Genomic DNA, 19317 nt, shown 5'->3' with positions numbered 1-19317 from the left:
CTTGTTAAGCACTGATGGAGACCACACAACGGATGTGAGCACAGTGAGGCAATGCGTGCTGTGTTTCAGCAGTGGCAACAGCAGATCACAACTGCTGGTGCAGATTTGTACAAGCACGGCACACAGGTTCTTGTTCACTGCTGACAAAAAAGCATAGCTAGTGGTATTTTGTAGCTGAGAATTTGCTCTATCAAATAGCAGTGTCGCATTCTTTGTATCTGCTGTCATTTCCAAGGAAATAAATAGGAACCATTATTTTCAGAGCAACCTATCTGAAGATCAGATCTTAAAACTGCAGCAAACTAACCATCAGCCATCAGGTAATTAACAACAAGGATCAAGTAACAAGCCCCTAACCCAGAATGATCTACATACATGACAAATCATACTTTTGCTATTCCACTGTCACAGAAATCCACTAGCAATCCATTGGCATCTGAAACACCAAAGCTCAATCTCATTAATCCAAGTTCTCATTTGCTACCAGCCAAGGCAACTGCAAAATACAACTTGCACTTGCCATGACCCTCAGCAAGGCTGAACTCAGCAGCAGAAACCACAGAACAAGCAATTACCAACACCTGTAAACAAGAGAAAGAAGACCAGAACTTCTGGTCCTTTTCTGCCTCCTACAGCCCTGCTGATTTCCCTAGGCCAAAGAGATCATCTCATACACCGCCCGCAGCAATAGAGACCCAGGCTGCATGTAGCAAGCAGGGCCCAAGGGCGGGGGATCTGTCACCTCTCCCCTTAGATCTGCCTTTTGTCACTCCACACCCCTACATTACATCCAGAACACTGAGGAGTGAGAGGCTGGGAGTTCTCTTTCAGCATCCATTAACATCCACAGACAGACCAGACTCCTCAGCTAAGGCAAGGCCTGGATGTACACAGCACACAATGTTAACACCCTACCACACCCTAGAGGATTTGTATCCCAGAAGAAGTCAAGTTTTAACAGGCAAACTGGGCACAGAAGTGACAACATAGGTAAGAAATTTCTTAGCAAAATTAGGGAGATTTTCATTTTTCATCAGGGTGACAGACACTCACCACTCAAAACCTTCTGTATAATTCCTCATACCAAAGAACTGATTATGGAACTTATAACTCTGAATGATCTCCCAGTGTCATTTCTCCCTTTTATAAAACACTTCTTAACAGATTACGCATTTAAGTTTTAGGCACTCTGAAGATGTTATAAACACTTCAGGGATCACCCTCAAAGATTCAAAAATACTCTGTTTTCAGCAACCAGTATTAATAATTGGAACTTCTGCTAGGAAGTCAGGCTACTTAACCTGATAACTTATTTTAAAAAGGTCACACTGCATCCATGGAGATCAGTTTCATCCCAAGCACTGGCTTAAATTTGTTGCGTTCTGCTTCCCTGCATTTTCTTGAGAACTGTCCTTATCTTTAAAAACTGAGAGAAATGGGGAAGTTTTCAGTGCCTAAATGCAAAGGACTAATGTGAATGAGTTCAGCATCTGCAGATGCATAGTTCCACAATAATTACAGAAAAGCCTCTTCTCCTAAAACTAACAAGTCTTAGTATTGCTACCATTTGTACTGCTTATCAGAGCTTATTACATATGTACTGCTTATCGAACGGTTGGACTGGGTGATCTTTTAGGTCTTTTCCAACCTTAGTGATTCTATGATTCTATGATTCTATGATTATTCTGCAGATCTTTACTTACCAACACAACATTTTTGACACCATTTAGTCTCAGGAATTTTTGTAGACACAGCAAATTTCCTGCAAGATAAACACACAACTATCAATCAATCAACTAAAGTAACTGAATTTCCTTTCAGAAAGTTGCTGCTGTGAAAATTCTATTTGTCCATCAGAAAAACAAAACATGTATTTGTCTCTCTCTTCTCAAAACAACATGCTTAGAACACACAAGATGATCTGTTTTCAAGCACTGAGATGTTGCTGAGTTATGCAGCATTATGAATGCAGTTAGAAAACAATCTGTAACCTGTTACAACAAAGACAAGGGAAATTAGGGCATGCTAGTAATAGCTATGAGCCACTTGCAAACAAACACCTTAAGTTTTTCAAAGCTTTTTGTAGGCAGAGCAGCATGAGTTTCAAGAGAAGATCTGAAGGAGGACAGGAAGGCAGTTTTGCAAGATCTTATTTCCTGTGTAGGGAACATTCCCTGAGAAATCATGAGAATAACTGCTTGAGAAATGATTAAATAAGCAAGGGGAGATAGTGTTCTTTGCTGGAAATGGGAGTCAATGCTTCTGAACAGACTAGATGACAACAAACTGTATGAAGGTTGACCACAGTAGCCTCAACACTGAAAATTACTCATTTGATAGACGGTGCAGATAAGATGGGAATAAGCAACAGACTGATGCTGCAGCCAAAGCTACAAACTAGGAAAACACTCACACAGTATTTCAAAGCTGTCCAGAAATGACTAATAACATACTAGGACTGAGATGCACAAAAATAGTATCAGTCACAAGTTTAGGCTGGGAGAAGTCAAGAAAGGCTTGAAAGGACCTACTCAGGGACACTCAAAATAAGGAAGCTGGACAGGAGATTTACCACAGACTTACTTTCTGTTTCTGAATGCTTGCCTACCAAGTATCAGTCTGAGCTTCAACCATTTGGCAATGACCATACTGAAACTTACATAATAACTTCAAATTTTATTTTGCTTTGTATTTTCTCTGCAGGAAACTGTTTGTAATTAATGTTCATTATTTCATATTGTACTCATCACTATAGTAACTAAGATCTTGCTGCAGAATATACTTTGTGGTTTGGTAAGGAACAAAAACTATGCTCTTCTGCATAAGCCAAACGTAACTCTGGTAGTCTGTCTAGCTAATGTTACTACTGTGATGCCTTACAGCTGAAGGATAAGTCAACAAAACAGATTATCTAAATAAATCTGTCCTGCTTTTGAATGACTAGCTTGGCACTTGTACATTCAGGTTATGCTGCATTTTTCTTGGGATGCAACAAGACCAAACAGGAAATTTTTCCAAGCCTTCTGGAACTTAGGTATAATTTCAGATTGAAAACGGTGTGAATTTGTTCCTTACATGACCCACGTAATTATTAAGGTTATCAGTCTACTGCCGTTACAATCCTCAACCCAAAGCCATCCTGATGAAGTTAGCTTGGAAGACAAAGGAGCTGAACTGTTGCGCAGACACAAAGACAAAAACATTTCAATACAAATTTCTAAGAATTCAACCTCTAGGAAGAACACAATTTTTAGGTAAGTGTTGCACCACTATGCTTGCAGACGACTGAACAAAAAGTCTTTCCCAGATCTGAAACGTTAACAAGTTGGCAGTAGTACCAAAGGTAACTGAGAACCAGGTCTGCTATAAAACAATTTCCTAACAAAAAAGCCTATCAAATAAGAAAATCCAATGATTCACTACGCCCTTTAAGAATCAAGTTGCTTTGCAAACTAGGTTAGTGTTACCATCTCCTCCTCTTTGATTTGAATGAGCTCTGAAGGTTTGTTTGGCGGCCAGCACTGCATCCAGCCTATGGGATTTTGTACACTCTTGCTAGTAAATAATGTTGGAGGGACTGCATGCATGATGCACTGTAAGCATCTGGGGACAAAATTCTCCTGTAATACCTTCCACTCTGGCCTGCAAGAAATGACTTGCCAATGATGTGAGACAAATCCATGTTCCAGTTCTATTTTGCCCAGCTTTCAGAATAGCCTGTCAGCCCATTCCTTCTTCAGTAAGGGTCATCTTGACAATCTCCCCGATGAGAAGTCGGGGAAATCCATTTAAGTACAACTTTTTTTTTTTTTTGATAGAACAGAAAACAAGCACCAAGAACTCATGCAAAGTAACTAATTTAATATCATTATTTCTAGTCGCCTGAAATATCACAGGTACAATACTGACCCAAGATTTAGTTTCACAGGTACGATCACAGCTTGCTATACTAGACTGTAGCTTCCAAGAGCTAAGCCCAGAAACTAGAGGCTTCACAACCACAAGGTGAAATGTACCAAATCCTATTTCTTTGTTAAGAATATATTCACATCTCAATTCATGTAAATATGGGGAGGTCTACATTCTGATTAATGTCCACATGAGTTACTTGTTACGGAAATGTGTGAACAGCATTCCAAATTGTTTGCAATTCCCTGACTTTCACAACCATACCCTGAATTCTTACAATCAAGATGTTCTGATATTATCTGATGATGTGAACTTACCTGGGAAGTATTCGGTCAGGAAGTTTATGTGCTGGAATAGCAACAGGTAACTTTTGCATTTGCCTTGCATAATCAAAGAGTCCTGGCAGATTATGAGAATACAGCTGAGAAGCTTTACCTGGAAATTAGAAAAAAAACACTTCAAATACGAAAACAAATGTACACCTGCACTACCACCCAAAGATGGCAGAGTAACTTACCAGATATTGATAATAAGCAATTGTTCATGACATATAACCACGTACACCTTCGAGGGAATAGCTAATAAAGGGAAGAAAAGCAAATATTCAGTTCATTTACACAAAATGTAAACACATTACACTGATTAATGTCTTCATAGACAACAGGACAAAACTAATATTGACTTGAGCTAATTCTGTTACAAAGAGCAAGACAATTAATATTTACCTGGATTCCAGAGTTAAGTCCTTAGGCACACACATTATATTTAACATACACATTAACAGGTAGACAATTGGAACATTTTATATCCACGTCTTCAAGTATAGTACCATTAGCCTGCAAAGTGCCATTATAAAGATCAATCCATTTTTTTCCCAGAAATTTTGATAACCACCAGCCTTTCTCCTTCAGAGGAGAAACACTTAACAACATAAGTGTGGTATAAAAACTAACTTCATTCTAAAGCCTGTAGTATTCCAAAGTCTTAAAATAATTAAATCTGGCACTTCAAATGACTTTTTAAATCTTCATGTGATTACACATTTCTCGTAAGTAATCAAAGGATGCAAAAAATGGTCAAGGCAGAACTGCTATTAGTCATATTACTGGACAATTACTGGAAAGAAGGGACTGCAACTATCAAAACATCCTTTAAGAAAGAAGAAAAATTAAAAACACTTTTTCCCCCCACCTCTCATATAACTTCTGGAGCTTCCTGCCACAACTGATCATGGAAACAGACAGGATCAACATGTCCAACAGGTCCATAAATGGATACAAAGGCAAACAGGCAGGGATGTACCCTCCAACAAGCCTAATTCAACGACCATAGAGGAGCTTGAGGGGAGTGGCCATCAGGCAGTGGCAGAGCTCATAAGCATTTCCTCCTGGCACTGACCATTGCGCTAGAGAGATCACCTAACAGGTCATGTCCTTCACTCTTTATCATAACAACAACACAACAAATTTGAGCAGATCTGTAAATTAACTGAAAGTTTTATCTGCAGGAAAGGAAAATATCATCTTGAAGCTGTGCTAACTTCTGAAAACGCGTACAATTTCTGCTTTGTCTGCCAGTGGAATGAAACAAAGTGGAAAATAACCAAGAATAATACTTTGGCTAGACCTAGAGAGTAAATAATGAAGTGAAAGAGGATTCAAAAGCTCTATTTGAGTTGAAATCTTTTTGACTGTTATAATATATAATGAGATTTAGGTTATATGTTAGGAAGAAATTCTTTACTCAGAGGGCAGTGAGGCCGTGGCACAGCTGCCCAGAGAAGCTGTGGTGCCCCATCCTGGAGGTGCTCCTGGTCAGGTTGGATGGGGCTCTGGGCAGCATGAGCTAGATGATGGCAACCAGCCCATGGCAGGCAAGTTGAAACTAGGTTATTTTTAAGGTCCCCTCCAACCTAAGCCATTCTGTGATTTCATGTAGGAAATGGGTAGCACAGAGCATGCACTTCTATTCCTGAAGTCTTTTCATAACCTAAACACACTATAAAACACCTAAACCTATGCTAAAAGTCTAACAGTCTGGATACATTCAAATTTAATTTGCAGGTTTGATTGACGTTCCATACTGTGACTGAGAATGCTTGAATCTTAAAATTAGAGGAAAAAAAACAGCAATACTTGAATATTCAGGTTGATTGCGTTGTCACACATTCCTCCACTTACATACAGCTGGCTGTTTTGACTAGCACCTCTTTGTGTTTAAGTACTTATTAAAACGCTTCCTTAAAGGCTCACTTTACAATGAAATATAGAATGCAACACTTATAGAAAACAAAGGTAAACACGAGTGCGTAAACTTCAGTTTATCTATTTTCCTTGCCATTTTTCAAGAACTTCTGTAGGCCTGTTCAGCCTGCAGGGATTACTGTATTAGTGATATTTCTCAGGGTATATTTAACAACTTCAGCAACAGCAAGGTACCTGAACTAAGTTAACTACCAGAATGATTATGGGTTACATGGAGCTCAGCGCAAACTATTTAGGCCTTCTTCCCCACACATAAGACACCTCTACAAAGTCTGGACCCTGGAAGATGAACAAACACCAGTGCCTCCAGCTTACAGTGTGAAGGCTGTCCTTGCAAATTCCTCCATCTCGATGGCAGATGCATAGCTCCCTAAGTTAGGGAGAAGGCAGGAAAGAAAACAAGTCTCTTAGAAACTAACAAAAGAGCCAGAGAAGTCACCACACAGAATAGCCTGCCACTGGCATTTCCCCCTCCCCAGTATCCCCGCAAAAAAATTTTACTATTTATGAGATCCACCAAGACAGAATTTTAAAACTGGGGTTCAATTAATTTGAGTCTCATCAGCAAAGCTGCTTTTAACACTCAAAGGATGGAATTTAGTGTACAGATCTCACTTCTCTGTAGCCAAAACGGCACCTTTGCTTAAACAGTCTACTTTGTAACACAACTTCAAGGAAAACAAAAACTTTCACACCAACTGTATCAGGGAAATTCAATGCTATTGAACAAATCATTTACTCCAAGATAATGCACTACGATGAAATTCAACATATTCATATGTGCAGACCTCCTACGAAAGTACGGTTCAACCTAGAAAAAAACATTATATGATTGCAACACATCCTCAATAGTAAACATGGAAGGCAAAACTCAGTACAACTAGTGCCTATGTAACTACAGTGAAGAGGATTCTTAGAAACATCACACCAGGTTAAGCAGTGGCTAAAAAGTGTCAGAAATGATGGATTTGGCTGTTAGTGTTTTTTCAAAGATGCCAAAACAAATATACCTGCTCCATGGATGTTTCATGAAGTTCGTTGAGGTTCAGTGTGTATATACCTTCTTCTGCACCAAATATCAAGTACTGATCTGTAAACACGAACAAAAAAACTCCAGCAATACTGACTTAAGGAAGGAAGGTGTTATTTTGTTGTTGTTCTCTTAAGAGCACTCTTTGCAAATCCTTTATTAAAAACAGACCTAAAACAATTACATACAGGAAAACAGGACAACCTATAATAGTTATAATGTTGAAAGCACAGAAAATTAATCTTTCCAAGGCAGCTTACACATTTATGGATGAAGCTGTTCTAAGACTTTATGAAGACAGCTCAGGTTTTGTTTGTGTCTAACTAGGAAGAAAAAACTGACACAACTATAAGCAAGAATTCACATATACAGATTTCTGACTTAAACATTTCCATATATTTCATGACACATCCATGGCTGGTTTTTTTTGAGTACATCAACAGCAGTATTGACTGGAAGGCTTTTTCAGCACTTCATGTATGCCTCACTTCTCAAGTATGATTCACCTGTTTACTGTGATTGCAGCTGAAGTTAATTAACGGCCCTGTTTGCATTTGGACAGTCAAAGATCTCATATTGAGAAGATGTCAGCTGCAAAGACTGACTCTCATAACTTCAGTTTCTATAAAACTAAATATTTTCTTGCTAATTGGTTCAGCAGTATCTGTCTAAGCAGCCTATAATCTAAAGATGAAACTGAAGGTAATATGAGTACAGTGCTACCAGTTTTCACTTCTGTCAAGCTATTTAATAAACTAATAAAACATGTGAAAATGAAGAGATCTCAAACTTGTACTAACAGGAAGATATACGGAAAAAATATATATACATCAAGAGAATGATAGAGAAGCAATTAATTGGAAGCAGGACTCTTGGAATTTGGATTTTTAGAAATAAATTAGGAGTGGCATCTTTTGAACTACACAGTTGAAAAGAGTCGTGAATCATAATCAAAATATGTTTACTTACCTTTATTTAGCATGCAATTTATTCTTTTTTAATCAAAGCTGAAAACTGTGCCTCATATACTTTAATGTAATTTAAGAAAACACTGTACTTGAGGCAGCAGTGGTATAATTAGAGAAGAATTTCTTCTTATGCCTACATAAATATTAAAAGATACTTTAAGGAGAGCAGTCCTGCTCATCTGAACAGTACTATAATCCTAGGAGAGGACAAAATTGGGTAAAAGATATGTAATACACTACCTCTTGTATCTGGATTTATCCATGATGTTGCACAATGGATTTTTAACGGACAGCCATTGAAAACCTTTGAAAAGCAAGCGCCCATCTGTGAAAAAATAATTACATACATGTATATGTAAAATATAAATAAAACATGGCATTTTCAATGAAATTATTTTGACTTAAAGTAGTAACAAGTTAAGAATAGACTCGTTTGTCTGGTGGAGAATAATCTCAACGAGACAACATGGCTGCAAATCAACTTGGTTGGGCTTATTTTGCTGTTCATTTGGCTTTTTAAAGAGCTATGTTATGAACTAAAGATCCTTCTGAATAAATACGCCACAAATAGCATTTGTGAAGTAGCTCTTAAATTTACTACTCCAGCACATGCTCACTATAAATGGGAGAAATCTGAAAAAGGTCCCTGAAATTCATGATTTTCAAAAACCTCTCAATACTGTAACTTTACTCTTTACCATACTTCACAAACACAAAATCAATCGTTTAGTCACGCAACAATTAAAAACTTAGTTTCGTTTTTCTGATGATACATTTCTGATGATCTAATGATACACATTCTGATACATTTACAGTACTGATTGCTTTCTGAAGGGAAATCTCTAGCAGAATTTCAGTCCTTTTTCGGAATAATCTTAATAAACTTGGTTTACCTATTAGAGTCACACACAGAATACCATCATCGATCTCTGAATTTTCCCCCAAAGGACGCACTAGCATTATATATTATTTATATTTTTAATATATTTTATATATAAAGATTATATATTAATAGATATGTGTTTATGTACTACATATACATATACATATATATATATATATATATATAAAATCAAAATATATATAATCAATTGCAAGAACAGTTGGTAAATTTGCATCAAGATGACTGAAAAGAAGAAGCCAGAACTTCCTCCTTCCCTTCCCAATTGCCCATACTATTTTGTTATGGAACAGAGTGGATCAGTAGTACTGTAGATGAAAAGAACTGATAAAGTAGAAACAATTAGCAAAGGGAAATGCTACCATTCACATAGGCAAACACAAGAGCCACTCATAAGTGTTCCTGTTCCAAATATGAGCAGATATTAACTTTATGCAATGGCTCCTATACTCTGTAAAGGGCTACGAAATAGCAGTATCTTCACTTTATATTAACATTATGAATCATTATTGACCTATAATTGCATAAGCAAATAGCTCCCATGTCAATATTTTGGGTTTTTTTTTTTGTGTGAACCTTCTGCTGAAACAGGAAGTCAACAGAAATTTCAGTCCCTTCTGAACATAGTTTAGTGTAAAAAGAAAAAGATTTCAGAATTAACCATTTAACATTAAAAGAAGCAGAACTGAGATCTTTCTTTGTGTTTTACACATCTCTCTCTCACATCTCTATCAGGAACACCATGAGTTGGTCTGTATGTATTTCCAAAAGAGAAAAACAAAATTCATGAATGGCATCAGCAAAATGTTGAAGACCCCACTGCACAAAGAGAAGGGGAAAGACTTCAGCGCTGCTGCATGACTAAATAAGTCTCAGCAGAAAGAAGGGAGCTGGCTGCTTGCTAGACATTAAGATGATCCTTCCACAGGCATAAGAACATAGTAACTAAGAGACAAGATACAGACAATGAGGCAGGAATATGAGAAGATAATGACACAGAGTGATCTCAATGTACTGACAGCTTCCATGCTGCCTAAACCCTTGGCAGCAAGGAATTTGGAGGAGGGATATCAATGAAAGCAATACAAGGATCCTATGGAAGCCTTCTCCCAAGCATGCAGGACTCTGAAGGCACACTTTGAAAATTCAGATGGAAACCGAGGCAGTGATCTCCTGGAAAAAAAGAAAGAGAAGTATTTCTGCTGTTCCTGTAAGCAGCTATGCAATTCTCCTTGATTCTTTTTTGAGCACTGGAAAGAAGCACTGCACAGTGCAGGCAGGGCTATGCTTGCTGCTAAGACCTCGCTTAGCTCTGCAGTATAAAGATGGATGAAGAAAATAGGGATGAAATCAGAAGAAATCAACAATTTTTCTCTGGCCTCTCTCGGCCCTCATCTCTGGGACGCCTGCAGAGCCAACATGCTGCTGCAAATGCTTTGGAAGGGTAAACACAGCCTAAGGGTATCATTTCTCCAAATATCAAACAAATCCCAAGGATACAGCTGAGAATCATACAGAACAAAATATTAAACTGAGTTGCTAGGGGGGAAGCAAGAAACAAAAACACTAGATAAAAGGTTGAAGCAAGGCAACTTGAACTGCCTGCTGCCACAGAGGCATTTAAGTCTGGAAGGAATTTGAGGAGGCAAGGCATCCTCACATTGGTAGGATATACGATGTATCCCCTGAGCTGCAAGCCACCTAAAATAGCAGGGAAAAAACACACGGCCAGAGCAGGTTATTAAGAAATTTGAACCAAGTCTCTAGAGACACAGACAGCCATGCATAGATACCACTGTAAACAGAGTCCCAGAACATCCAGCTATATTTGAGGGCAGCAACATACTGCAACATACTTATTTGCAACTGATTATTTGGCTACTGATGGAGACAGGCGGTAGATGGACATGCAAATGCCAAATCAGTCTCTACTATTTAACAGGACCTGCAGAACCGAAGATACTACGAAGATACACGAATTTGCAGAGAGCAGTCCAGTTAGAAGGAATTATTTGACCAACTTCAGAACTTTTTCTATTAATTCAGTCTCTTTTCTAGCTCTATTATACAGGCAGCTGGCAGTCATTCTCTGATGGCACGTCCATACAGCTTGTAGTAGGAACTCAACACAAACAACAGCTCAAAATGAGAAGTATTATTTTTTACCTTTTTTCTTATTCCATTTACTATTTAAACTTATTTGTCCTTTGCCATGATGACAGGGTTCCTCTTAATGCTAGGAGTACTTTCAAACTGCTATCATCCACTAATTACATGTATGCACACCTATGTCACACATGTACTTAGGAATTTAGTTTATTAAAACAGAACTGACCTCAAAAAACAATACTAAATGTATTTAATAAACGAAGAATATGAAGCTCTGGATCAATCCTATGCATTTACACAAGAGATGACAATTCTAAGAAACATAAGCAGGACTTCTGCCTTAGCCCTTCCCATTTCCCTAAAATGTTTAATAAGCAGAAAAGAAAAAAAAGAATCATTTGCATTTATGCATCCCTAGCAGTAATTCTATTTTCTTACCTAAAGATGAAAAATTTATCTGACTCAGGAGTAATACAGCAAAAAAAAGTTAGCTTTTAAACACATCAATACTCCACTTGTTTCCCAGGACAACTACATGAATGCACACTCTACAACATAAGGATGAGAGGGGCTGTGGCAGATGCAAACGGCCAAGAGGGAGATATGAGCTCTTCTGATGGCAGTTCTGACTAGAAGCACAGTGACAAGTTCACAAAGACATTACAAGGGCTGCTCCAAAGTAATGCCTTCTATGTTATGATGCTGGATCACAACATCAGAGGTGTTTGCTGGTGGTATGGCAGTAGAGGCTGAACCTTCCCACCTATATCCCATTACATTTTGTTGCCGTGTGACAGAATGGCATCATGGGGGCAGTCTGACACAGTGACATCTGACATGGAAGCAAATGGAGCAAAGTGAGGAACTGAATTCCTCTGTGCAGAAAAAATGGTGCTCACTGACAGTATCTACACTTGTTCAGCATTGATGGAGATCAAATAGAGGATGTGAGCACAGTGAGAGGTGAGTGGTGCCATTCCAGCAGTGGCAACAACAGGTCACCACTGTTGGCACAGACTTTATTTCTCACAAGTGCAGCATGCAGGCTCTTGTTCATTGTGAAATTGCACAACTAATAATGGTGACTTTACTGTATTAAATAGTTTACTGCATTCTCTGTAGCTGTTGAAATTTTCATGAGGATAAGTAGGAGGCATTACTCTCAAAGCAACCTACATACAATGAAAATCCTGTTTGCTTTAGATTATGAAGGTGCACACAGAGGACCATAACAAGTTATTTCCAGCCCTAAGACATCTGTGAATACAGTGTTCAGAAGTTCCGAAATCTACAGCTGCACAGTATAAACTTAGTGTCACTTGCAACTTCTGAGACACATCAGCTCCTCAGATCCTACAGGGAAAGACTGATCAGCAAGCATCTTCAGTGAACTTGAAATTAATTTATGATCACAGAACTCTCATTTACATTCTAATGGAAATTAGATGGAAACAAACTAAAAGACCTTCAAAATTCACTTAGCACAAGATCAAGTGTGACTTTTGTTCTCCGTACACTTACGGATTAACATTTCCAAGAGATATTTTTATACTTTATTACTGTTGTTATTTTAAATACAACATGCAATTCACAAAGTATGCTTCCTCAGCCTTACTAAGAAAACATGTTCTGCCTTAAACATGCACTTACGTGACTCAGTAATACTCACATGTACTTTAGGTGTGGGAGGAAGGCCATTACTAATTGGTTTCTAGAAAATAAAAGTCAAAAGATCTCGTTTATACTCACAAAAGCACATACGCATGGACATGCTTATTCTCTCTGACACTACAGCAAAATCAAAAAGAAAAAAATTTACACTGCTGTTAAAAGCAGGCTGATAAATCATCAGTCATAATTTTATTAGGAGAAAATGAAAAGCCAGTACTTGTACCTAAATAAGACAGACAGAACCCCTCCCTGCAGATTTTTTGGACAATGGAGTTGCACTGCTTGTTTCTACACCAACTAAACGGAAGGCATGAGGTACCTACTGAGACACTGCTGTGTTTGCTGTCACGTATCAGATGGGCTACCGTCCCATTTTGAGCAGTGATCCTCCTTTCCAACCTGAACCTCCCTATTTCTACTCCCTAGTGACTACAAACCACGAACTACTAGCATCGTTTTCCTTTGTTAAAACCTCTGTGATTCCGTAGTATTCTCCTCCTTGAGCCCTGCATCTTGTTACACACTGTTCCCTCATCATGGTGTTTGAAAGGATGCCATACCCAGTAACACAAAGTTTAAGCAACAATGCAGCAGTAGTTCAACCACTGATGTAAAACTATCAATTAGTACTAAACTAATCTTTCCACTGTTAATACCAATTTAATCCAGGAACAGCACACCACTGGAGATAAGTATTCTTACAGGTACACAGGAAGCCTCAAACATACAATTTCAAAGGCTAAGCTCAAACGGTTCAGGAAGCCATACTTTCCAAAGTATCACCACCACGACTGGCACTTCTTTAAAACAAACCAAAAATGCTCACTATGCTCCCACCCTATATTTCCTGCTTATTTCTTGCAATAGCATTGCATCTCCAAGCTCATCCTTGGAAGAGGACATGAATGGCCCCTCAAACACTGAAAATTTGATCAGGCTTCCCACGCCATTTTATCCCACACTCCCACTGCCACTCCTCAAGGCATCTGCTCTGGAAGGCATTTGCTGTTTCAAGGGAGAAGCTCACTTGGAAGAGGAGAAAGTAATGCAGGATTATTCCTTTTAATCAGGGCACAGCTGCATCAGATGGTATAAAACTGTATTTTCTCCACGAGTACAACTTAACATTAACATGCCTGACTCAAGTCTGACACTGCACTCAAACTATTAAGCCCTGAAACCTAATGCTCCGGACTCAAAAGACAAGCAGTTCAAATATCTGGGCTCTTCAAATCCAAGTTCCCCATCTTTTCTTCACCCTGACCATCAAGAACACTGTATGCCTGCACTGTGATAGAAGCACAACTCATTTGGGAACAGTACTGAGGCAGCTCCTTTTTAGGATCACTTGAATTCCCCAGCAATCCACAAGGTGGCAGCATATTCCTTAATTTCCCTATTTGCTTATATAGTTATGGCTCAGTATCACATACCATGTATCTCTTGCAGCTCCCTTACTGTATGTCTCCCAAATACCTGGATACAAATAAATAAATCTTGTATATCCATGATTATTTTAGATTTTAATGACTGCTAAATACGGCCTCAAACTGTATCACAAGTAGATGATCCAGCAGTAACGTGCTTTGAATCATGTAAACAAGATGCTATTCAGTACTATTCCTATTTTAAAAAGTGTGCTATAAACGTGCAAAAGATAGTTAAGACACTATTGAACATCTAGAAGCTTTAACACCTACCAGTATTTCTTTCTTTTCTTTCCTTGAAAAACTAGTGTCTCTAGCTTCATTCTGTTGATGTGGTGATCCCTCTCTTTCACCATTTAATTGTACAGAAGTGACTCCATTACCTAAAAAGATTCACATTTAAGAATATGTTCTTCTACTTTTGATTCAAAAAGTATAATTTTTAGCTGCCTTGTTTCAAATGATGCCAGAAAATTGTATTTCTAAAGCATTTGTTCCAAAATACGCGCACACAAACCATCCTTAATGCCAGCTATAATCAAAGCCCACATTTTTGCTATTAGTGCAACAAATCCAGCATGGGCAGAGAAAGAGATGCAGCCACAGTTAATGGGAAAAAAGTATTTAATAAATCTAAAGAGCAGCCTGGTTATGGATAACTATTCAATTATAAATTCTTAATAAGCCACGAGGCATTTCCCAGCACATCAACTGCAATAGTAAAGATGTAAAGAGGAAAAGCTAGCAGCCTTTGTCAACAGCTTCTCTGCAAGGCACATTTGCTCTTAAATGTGTTTCACTGTGCTTCCCTATTGCTTCTTAGTTTTAATGCATCCACTACAAAAAAATTAAAACAGCATCTAACGTCCACACAGATGTAGAAATAATTACACCAGGTTATTTAAGAAATACCTGAACACTTCCTGGCAACACTCTCACCTAAAACATGAGACTTCTGTGGAGGTAGCCGTGGTGGCGGTGGTCTCGGTGGAACGTGAGATGCAGACTTTGCTGGACTGTCTGATGCTGGGCATCTCTTGATTGTCCCTTGATTATCATTTTCAGAAGAGTTAGTTTCTTGAGGGATAAAGATGGATTTAGGCTGAAAAGACATAGGAATAATAAACGCTTAATGAAAAAAGACTCCAAGCATGTATGCTGCATCTCAATGAGCAATTTTCACAAAGCAGTTTTCACAAATAAATTGATACAGCAGGATTCTGCCATGAAAGTTTATTAAAAAAATCCATGATAGAAAAAACTTGATAGTAATAAAGAAAATCTTACAACTGACAACAGACAAATCAAGTCTGTTTTGTCTTTTAATGTGTTAAATTTTTAACGCATTAAAGGATTATTCAATATACGGAAGCGCCATGTTCATGTCTACAGATAACCAAACTAGCAAGGAGAAAATAAAAAATATTTTAATGATACGGCTTTGTTTAAGGAATCACAAATAGGAAAGGGAATCACAAAAGAGGTCACTGTTTAGCCACTGGCTGCACTGAAACTGCTTGTAAAATCCTTCTCAGTTACACAGACAGATGGTACAGGGCCATAAAGAATCACACCTTCAGTTTTTGCTTTGCAAACAAGCAGCTATCTGACAAATAAATACATAAATTGCTTTGCTTCTTCATTTTGCTCATATTCGGATAATGCCAGTGTGAGAAGATTCAGTTACTCTTCAAGAGGCCACACATAAAACTTACTCCTAGCATACTTCTAAGTATCACCACTCATTCACTGAGCAGTGCAAGACTTGCTGCAAACTCGCGAGGCTGCAAACACAGGGGTCAATACCTCTGGAAACAACGCCGACTTACAACTTGATTAAAGTCCCCAAGTCCTGGTTCAACTGAGAGCAAAGTCACCATATTCACTTTGACATTTCTGCACTTACTTATTTTAAAGGCATTCCTTTTTTCTGCGCGACAAAGCCGCCCTCACTTACCTTTGGTGGTAAAGGAGGTGGCACTTTAGGTTTCATAGTGGCACTGTAAAGAAACAGGATAGACTGCTGTCCAGTATAGTTTTTGGAATCTCATATTGCATTGTTCAAGAAAGTACAGAATTTCATGAGTTCTACACAAATAACTTTTATACAAACACCATCAACTTGTCAACAGCACCATTCTATCAAAACAACCACATCATACTTGAATACCTCCAAACACTTCCCTTATGCTCCATGTACCACAGATACTACCACAAAACTCAGGCATCACAGATTCTCCCTCAAAACAACAAACTGATTTAAAAAAAAAGCAAGGAAATGCAAAGCAAGCCTGGTATTTACCCTGCTGAGGAGAAAGGTTTAGGGAATAAGTAAGGTTCCCCACATGGCCACTTGCAAGTATGTAATGCAAAACAAATTTAAATATGATTGATAACATTCCTTGGAAAATTCACTGCTAACTTCTTCAGAACAGCTTCACACATGAAAGCAAAGTCTGCAGTGTACAGCTAACCTACTCTCACTTTTTTCCTCCTCCTTTCACGAGTTTCTTTTTCACTATAGGAATCTTCTGAGAAAGACAATTTTTTCACTTAACAACTTGGCTACAAACAAACTATCAGCAAGAAACAAGAAAGCTGAAGCATGAGACGCATTATTACTGCTGGCTTTGTGGTTTCAAAAATATGCAGCATTTTTCTTAATTTCCTAAAATTTTGATGTTTTCATAAATTCTTGCACTGTACTGTTGCTTTTGGAACAGAGAATTATTTCTATTAAGTAAATCAGAAACATAGCTGTGAAAGCTTGACATTCCTGCACAGCTGCTCTGCTGTTTGTTTTTTCTTTTAATAAAACTACGTTCCACAGTTTTGGGAGAAAACTGAAATAGCAAGATATCTGTTCGCTTGTTTACAACTCCACAACTTGCCTGCTTCACATCATTCTTAAGAGTTGTGTTTCGAGCACCTTATCAGTTGCTAGTATTTTAGAGAAGCTGGAAGGAATTTCTGAGAACGGGTTACCCAGTGTTGAGTACTAGAGCCACAATGATGGTGGCAGTTATCTTTTCTCTGAACAGGGCACCACACTTAAGTTCTCAGAGTTATGCAAGTCCAAGCTCCTTTCAGTTTCCTTCATATTGCTCCCTGTATTTCAGACAGCCATCAGTATCACTGGGCAGTGAAGTGTTAATAAAAAAAAATTCAGTGATTAAGCAGAAGTATGACAGATGTTTGTACAAAGGACGGCGTGCCCTGGTTTCAACAGCAAGGCTTATGTGCACTTTGTCACTGCCAGCCATGCAGGGCAGTGCCCCAGTAATTTCTGCCTTCCCAACTTCCAATAGCAGAAGTTCCAACATCATCAAGTTTGCTGCATGTGCAAAAATATATATATTATATATACAGAGAGTGAGAGAGACGTTTAAATGAAGAAAGATGATTTTATATTATTCTCTGAGGTGTCTGGATTCTCTGCTGCTATGAATCACCCGGTTTTGAGTCATGCAGTGGCATCAGTTTGGAGTGGCAGGGGGACAGCTGCTTCATTGTGTGTGTTCTGCATCTGAAGGAAGAAGCGATTGATGTCACATATGCTCTTCAATTGCAGCTCCGTCTCACAGAATATAAATCAAACAAGAGCCTTGAATCTCAGCGGGCTCCAGAAAAATCTATCCAGAGACTGAGCTAACACCCCAGCTCACCACAGCAGAGCTTCAGGCTCAAGCAGGTAAAAAAGAGCAGAAACTCCTAAGACCTTTGCTGTAGGGCAAGAATATTGGGGATGAAGTATGAGAAAGAAGCAAAATCCCCAGGACGTTTTCAGAACACCAGTTGTGACTGTGCTTATGGTCAAACAAATTGGAATCTCTCTGCAAGCTCTGAGGTGCTTTCTTGTTTAATTTGAACAAGAAAATTCACAGAAACAAACAGCGACAAAAGCACCTAAAGCCAATGCTTTAGGTCAAAGTTCTGACAGAGCTTGTGAAAGGACAAAGCAATCAGTGCAAGAATGTCAAAACAGTAGGAATCAAGAGGTTCCAAGTCCTGAACCATTACTGAAGTAGATGATACTAGCTGCAAACAGAGCTAGAAAAGAAAAAATTAAAATGAAGAGAGAGCTGTATACAAAACATCTAGATATCAATAGAGATGGAAGAACCAAATCAAACTGGCTTGCAGCAGTGCAGATATCCAGACAGTCTTCAGTGAAGACGAGAACAGAGCTAGCAGTATGGACTTTTAGAGGGCTGTTTATTTCTTCAGTGAAGGAAGCCTGACTTAGCATAATCAAGGCCTAGGCAGCTATGAGCAAAGCAGATTCTCAGCTCGGTCCAAACTATGTGAACAGATCAGTGAGTAGTGTTATCACTCTTCCTCTCCACGATAACACTTGGTAGCTCACGTTGTAAATGATCGTGTCTACAGACAACAACTTAATGAAATAGCAAGCATTTCTCAAGGAGTAAAGCCTGCTAAAAACTAAGAATCATTTTTCTTCTGTAAATGTCACTTGCATCAAATAGCAAATGTACTTGTGTTTTGAGAAGTTGATCATTAATCAGAGCAAGTTGCACACCCTGTTGCCTAGCTGACACCAGACACTACAAAGCTCAGCAGCCTTACCTCTCCTGAAGAGGGCTGTCCCTAAAGCTTGCTGAAGTGATAAAAGCCCCACCTTTGTTACAAGGAAACAAGTGCAACAACTCAAGAAAAGAAATAGTTATTTATTTCTCCATAAAAGAGTAAACATTCCATTGATAATGCATGTTTTACAGGTTTCTGGCATGAAACAACAGCTTTCAAAATTATCCATTAACAGAAAAGTAAGCAAGAAATCCGCCTCAAGGGCAACTTTCTTTTTTGTCTTTACACTGGATTTACTTAGGAATGTAAATTTCCACATACTGTCTGTGTATTTAAAATTGTTTTGGCTTTTATCTGTCAACAGAAAAGGCTCCAAAATACTTCTACCAGTGGAATTTAATATAAGCATTATTATTTTAGCACATACCTACTGACACTGCCTTTGCAGTCACATAAGCTTGTTCTCCCTGCCCCAGAAAACTCGGATGAG

General features: G+C 38.4%; 1 protein-coding gene across 3 annotated transcripts in view; it reads right to left on the bottom strand.

Moving 5' to 3' along the window:
- MAP4K3 (mitogen-activated protein kinase kinase kinase kinase 3) overlaps positions 1–19317 on the bottom strand; it is an 81044-nt gene that overhangs the window by 12215 nt on the left and 49512 nt on the right. For 2 of the 3 annotated variants that reach the window (XM_048935036.1, XM_048935038.1), the window contains 9 exons: positions 16237–16279; positions 15219–15381; positions 14553–14662; positions 12851–12892; positions 8412–8496; positions 7184–7263; positions 4427–4487; positions 4227–4344; positions 1704–1762 (listed from right to left, as the gene is read on the bottom strand). In XM_048935036.1, the coding sequence (XP_048790993.1) occupies positions 1704–1762; positions 4227–4344; positions 4427–4487; positions 7184–7263; positions 8412–8496; positions 12851–12892; positions 14553–14662; positions 15219–15381; positions 16237–16279 (761 nt within the window). The remainder of the gene's footprint in view (positions 1–1703; positions 1763–4226; positions 4345–4426; positions 4488–7183; positions 7264–8411; positions 8497–12850; positions 12893–14552; positions 14663–15218; positions 15382–16236; positions 16280–19317) is intronic. The other variant, XM_048935037.1, reaches the window with a different exon arrangement.

The sequence above is a fragment of the Lagopus muta genome, chromosome 2, assembly GCF_023343835.1.
Source record: "Lagopus muta isolate bLagMut1 chromosome 2, bLagMut1 primary, whole genome shotgun sequence".
In the NCBI taxonomy this organism is placed as follows: domain Eukaryota; kingdom Metazoa; phylum Chordata; class Aves; order Galliformes; family Phasianidae; genus Lagopus; species Lagopus muta.
Note: the sequence above shows the minus strand (reverse complement) of the source record. Positions and strands in the feature narration are given on the sequence as shown.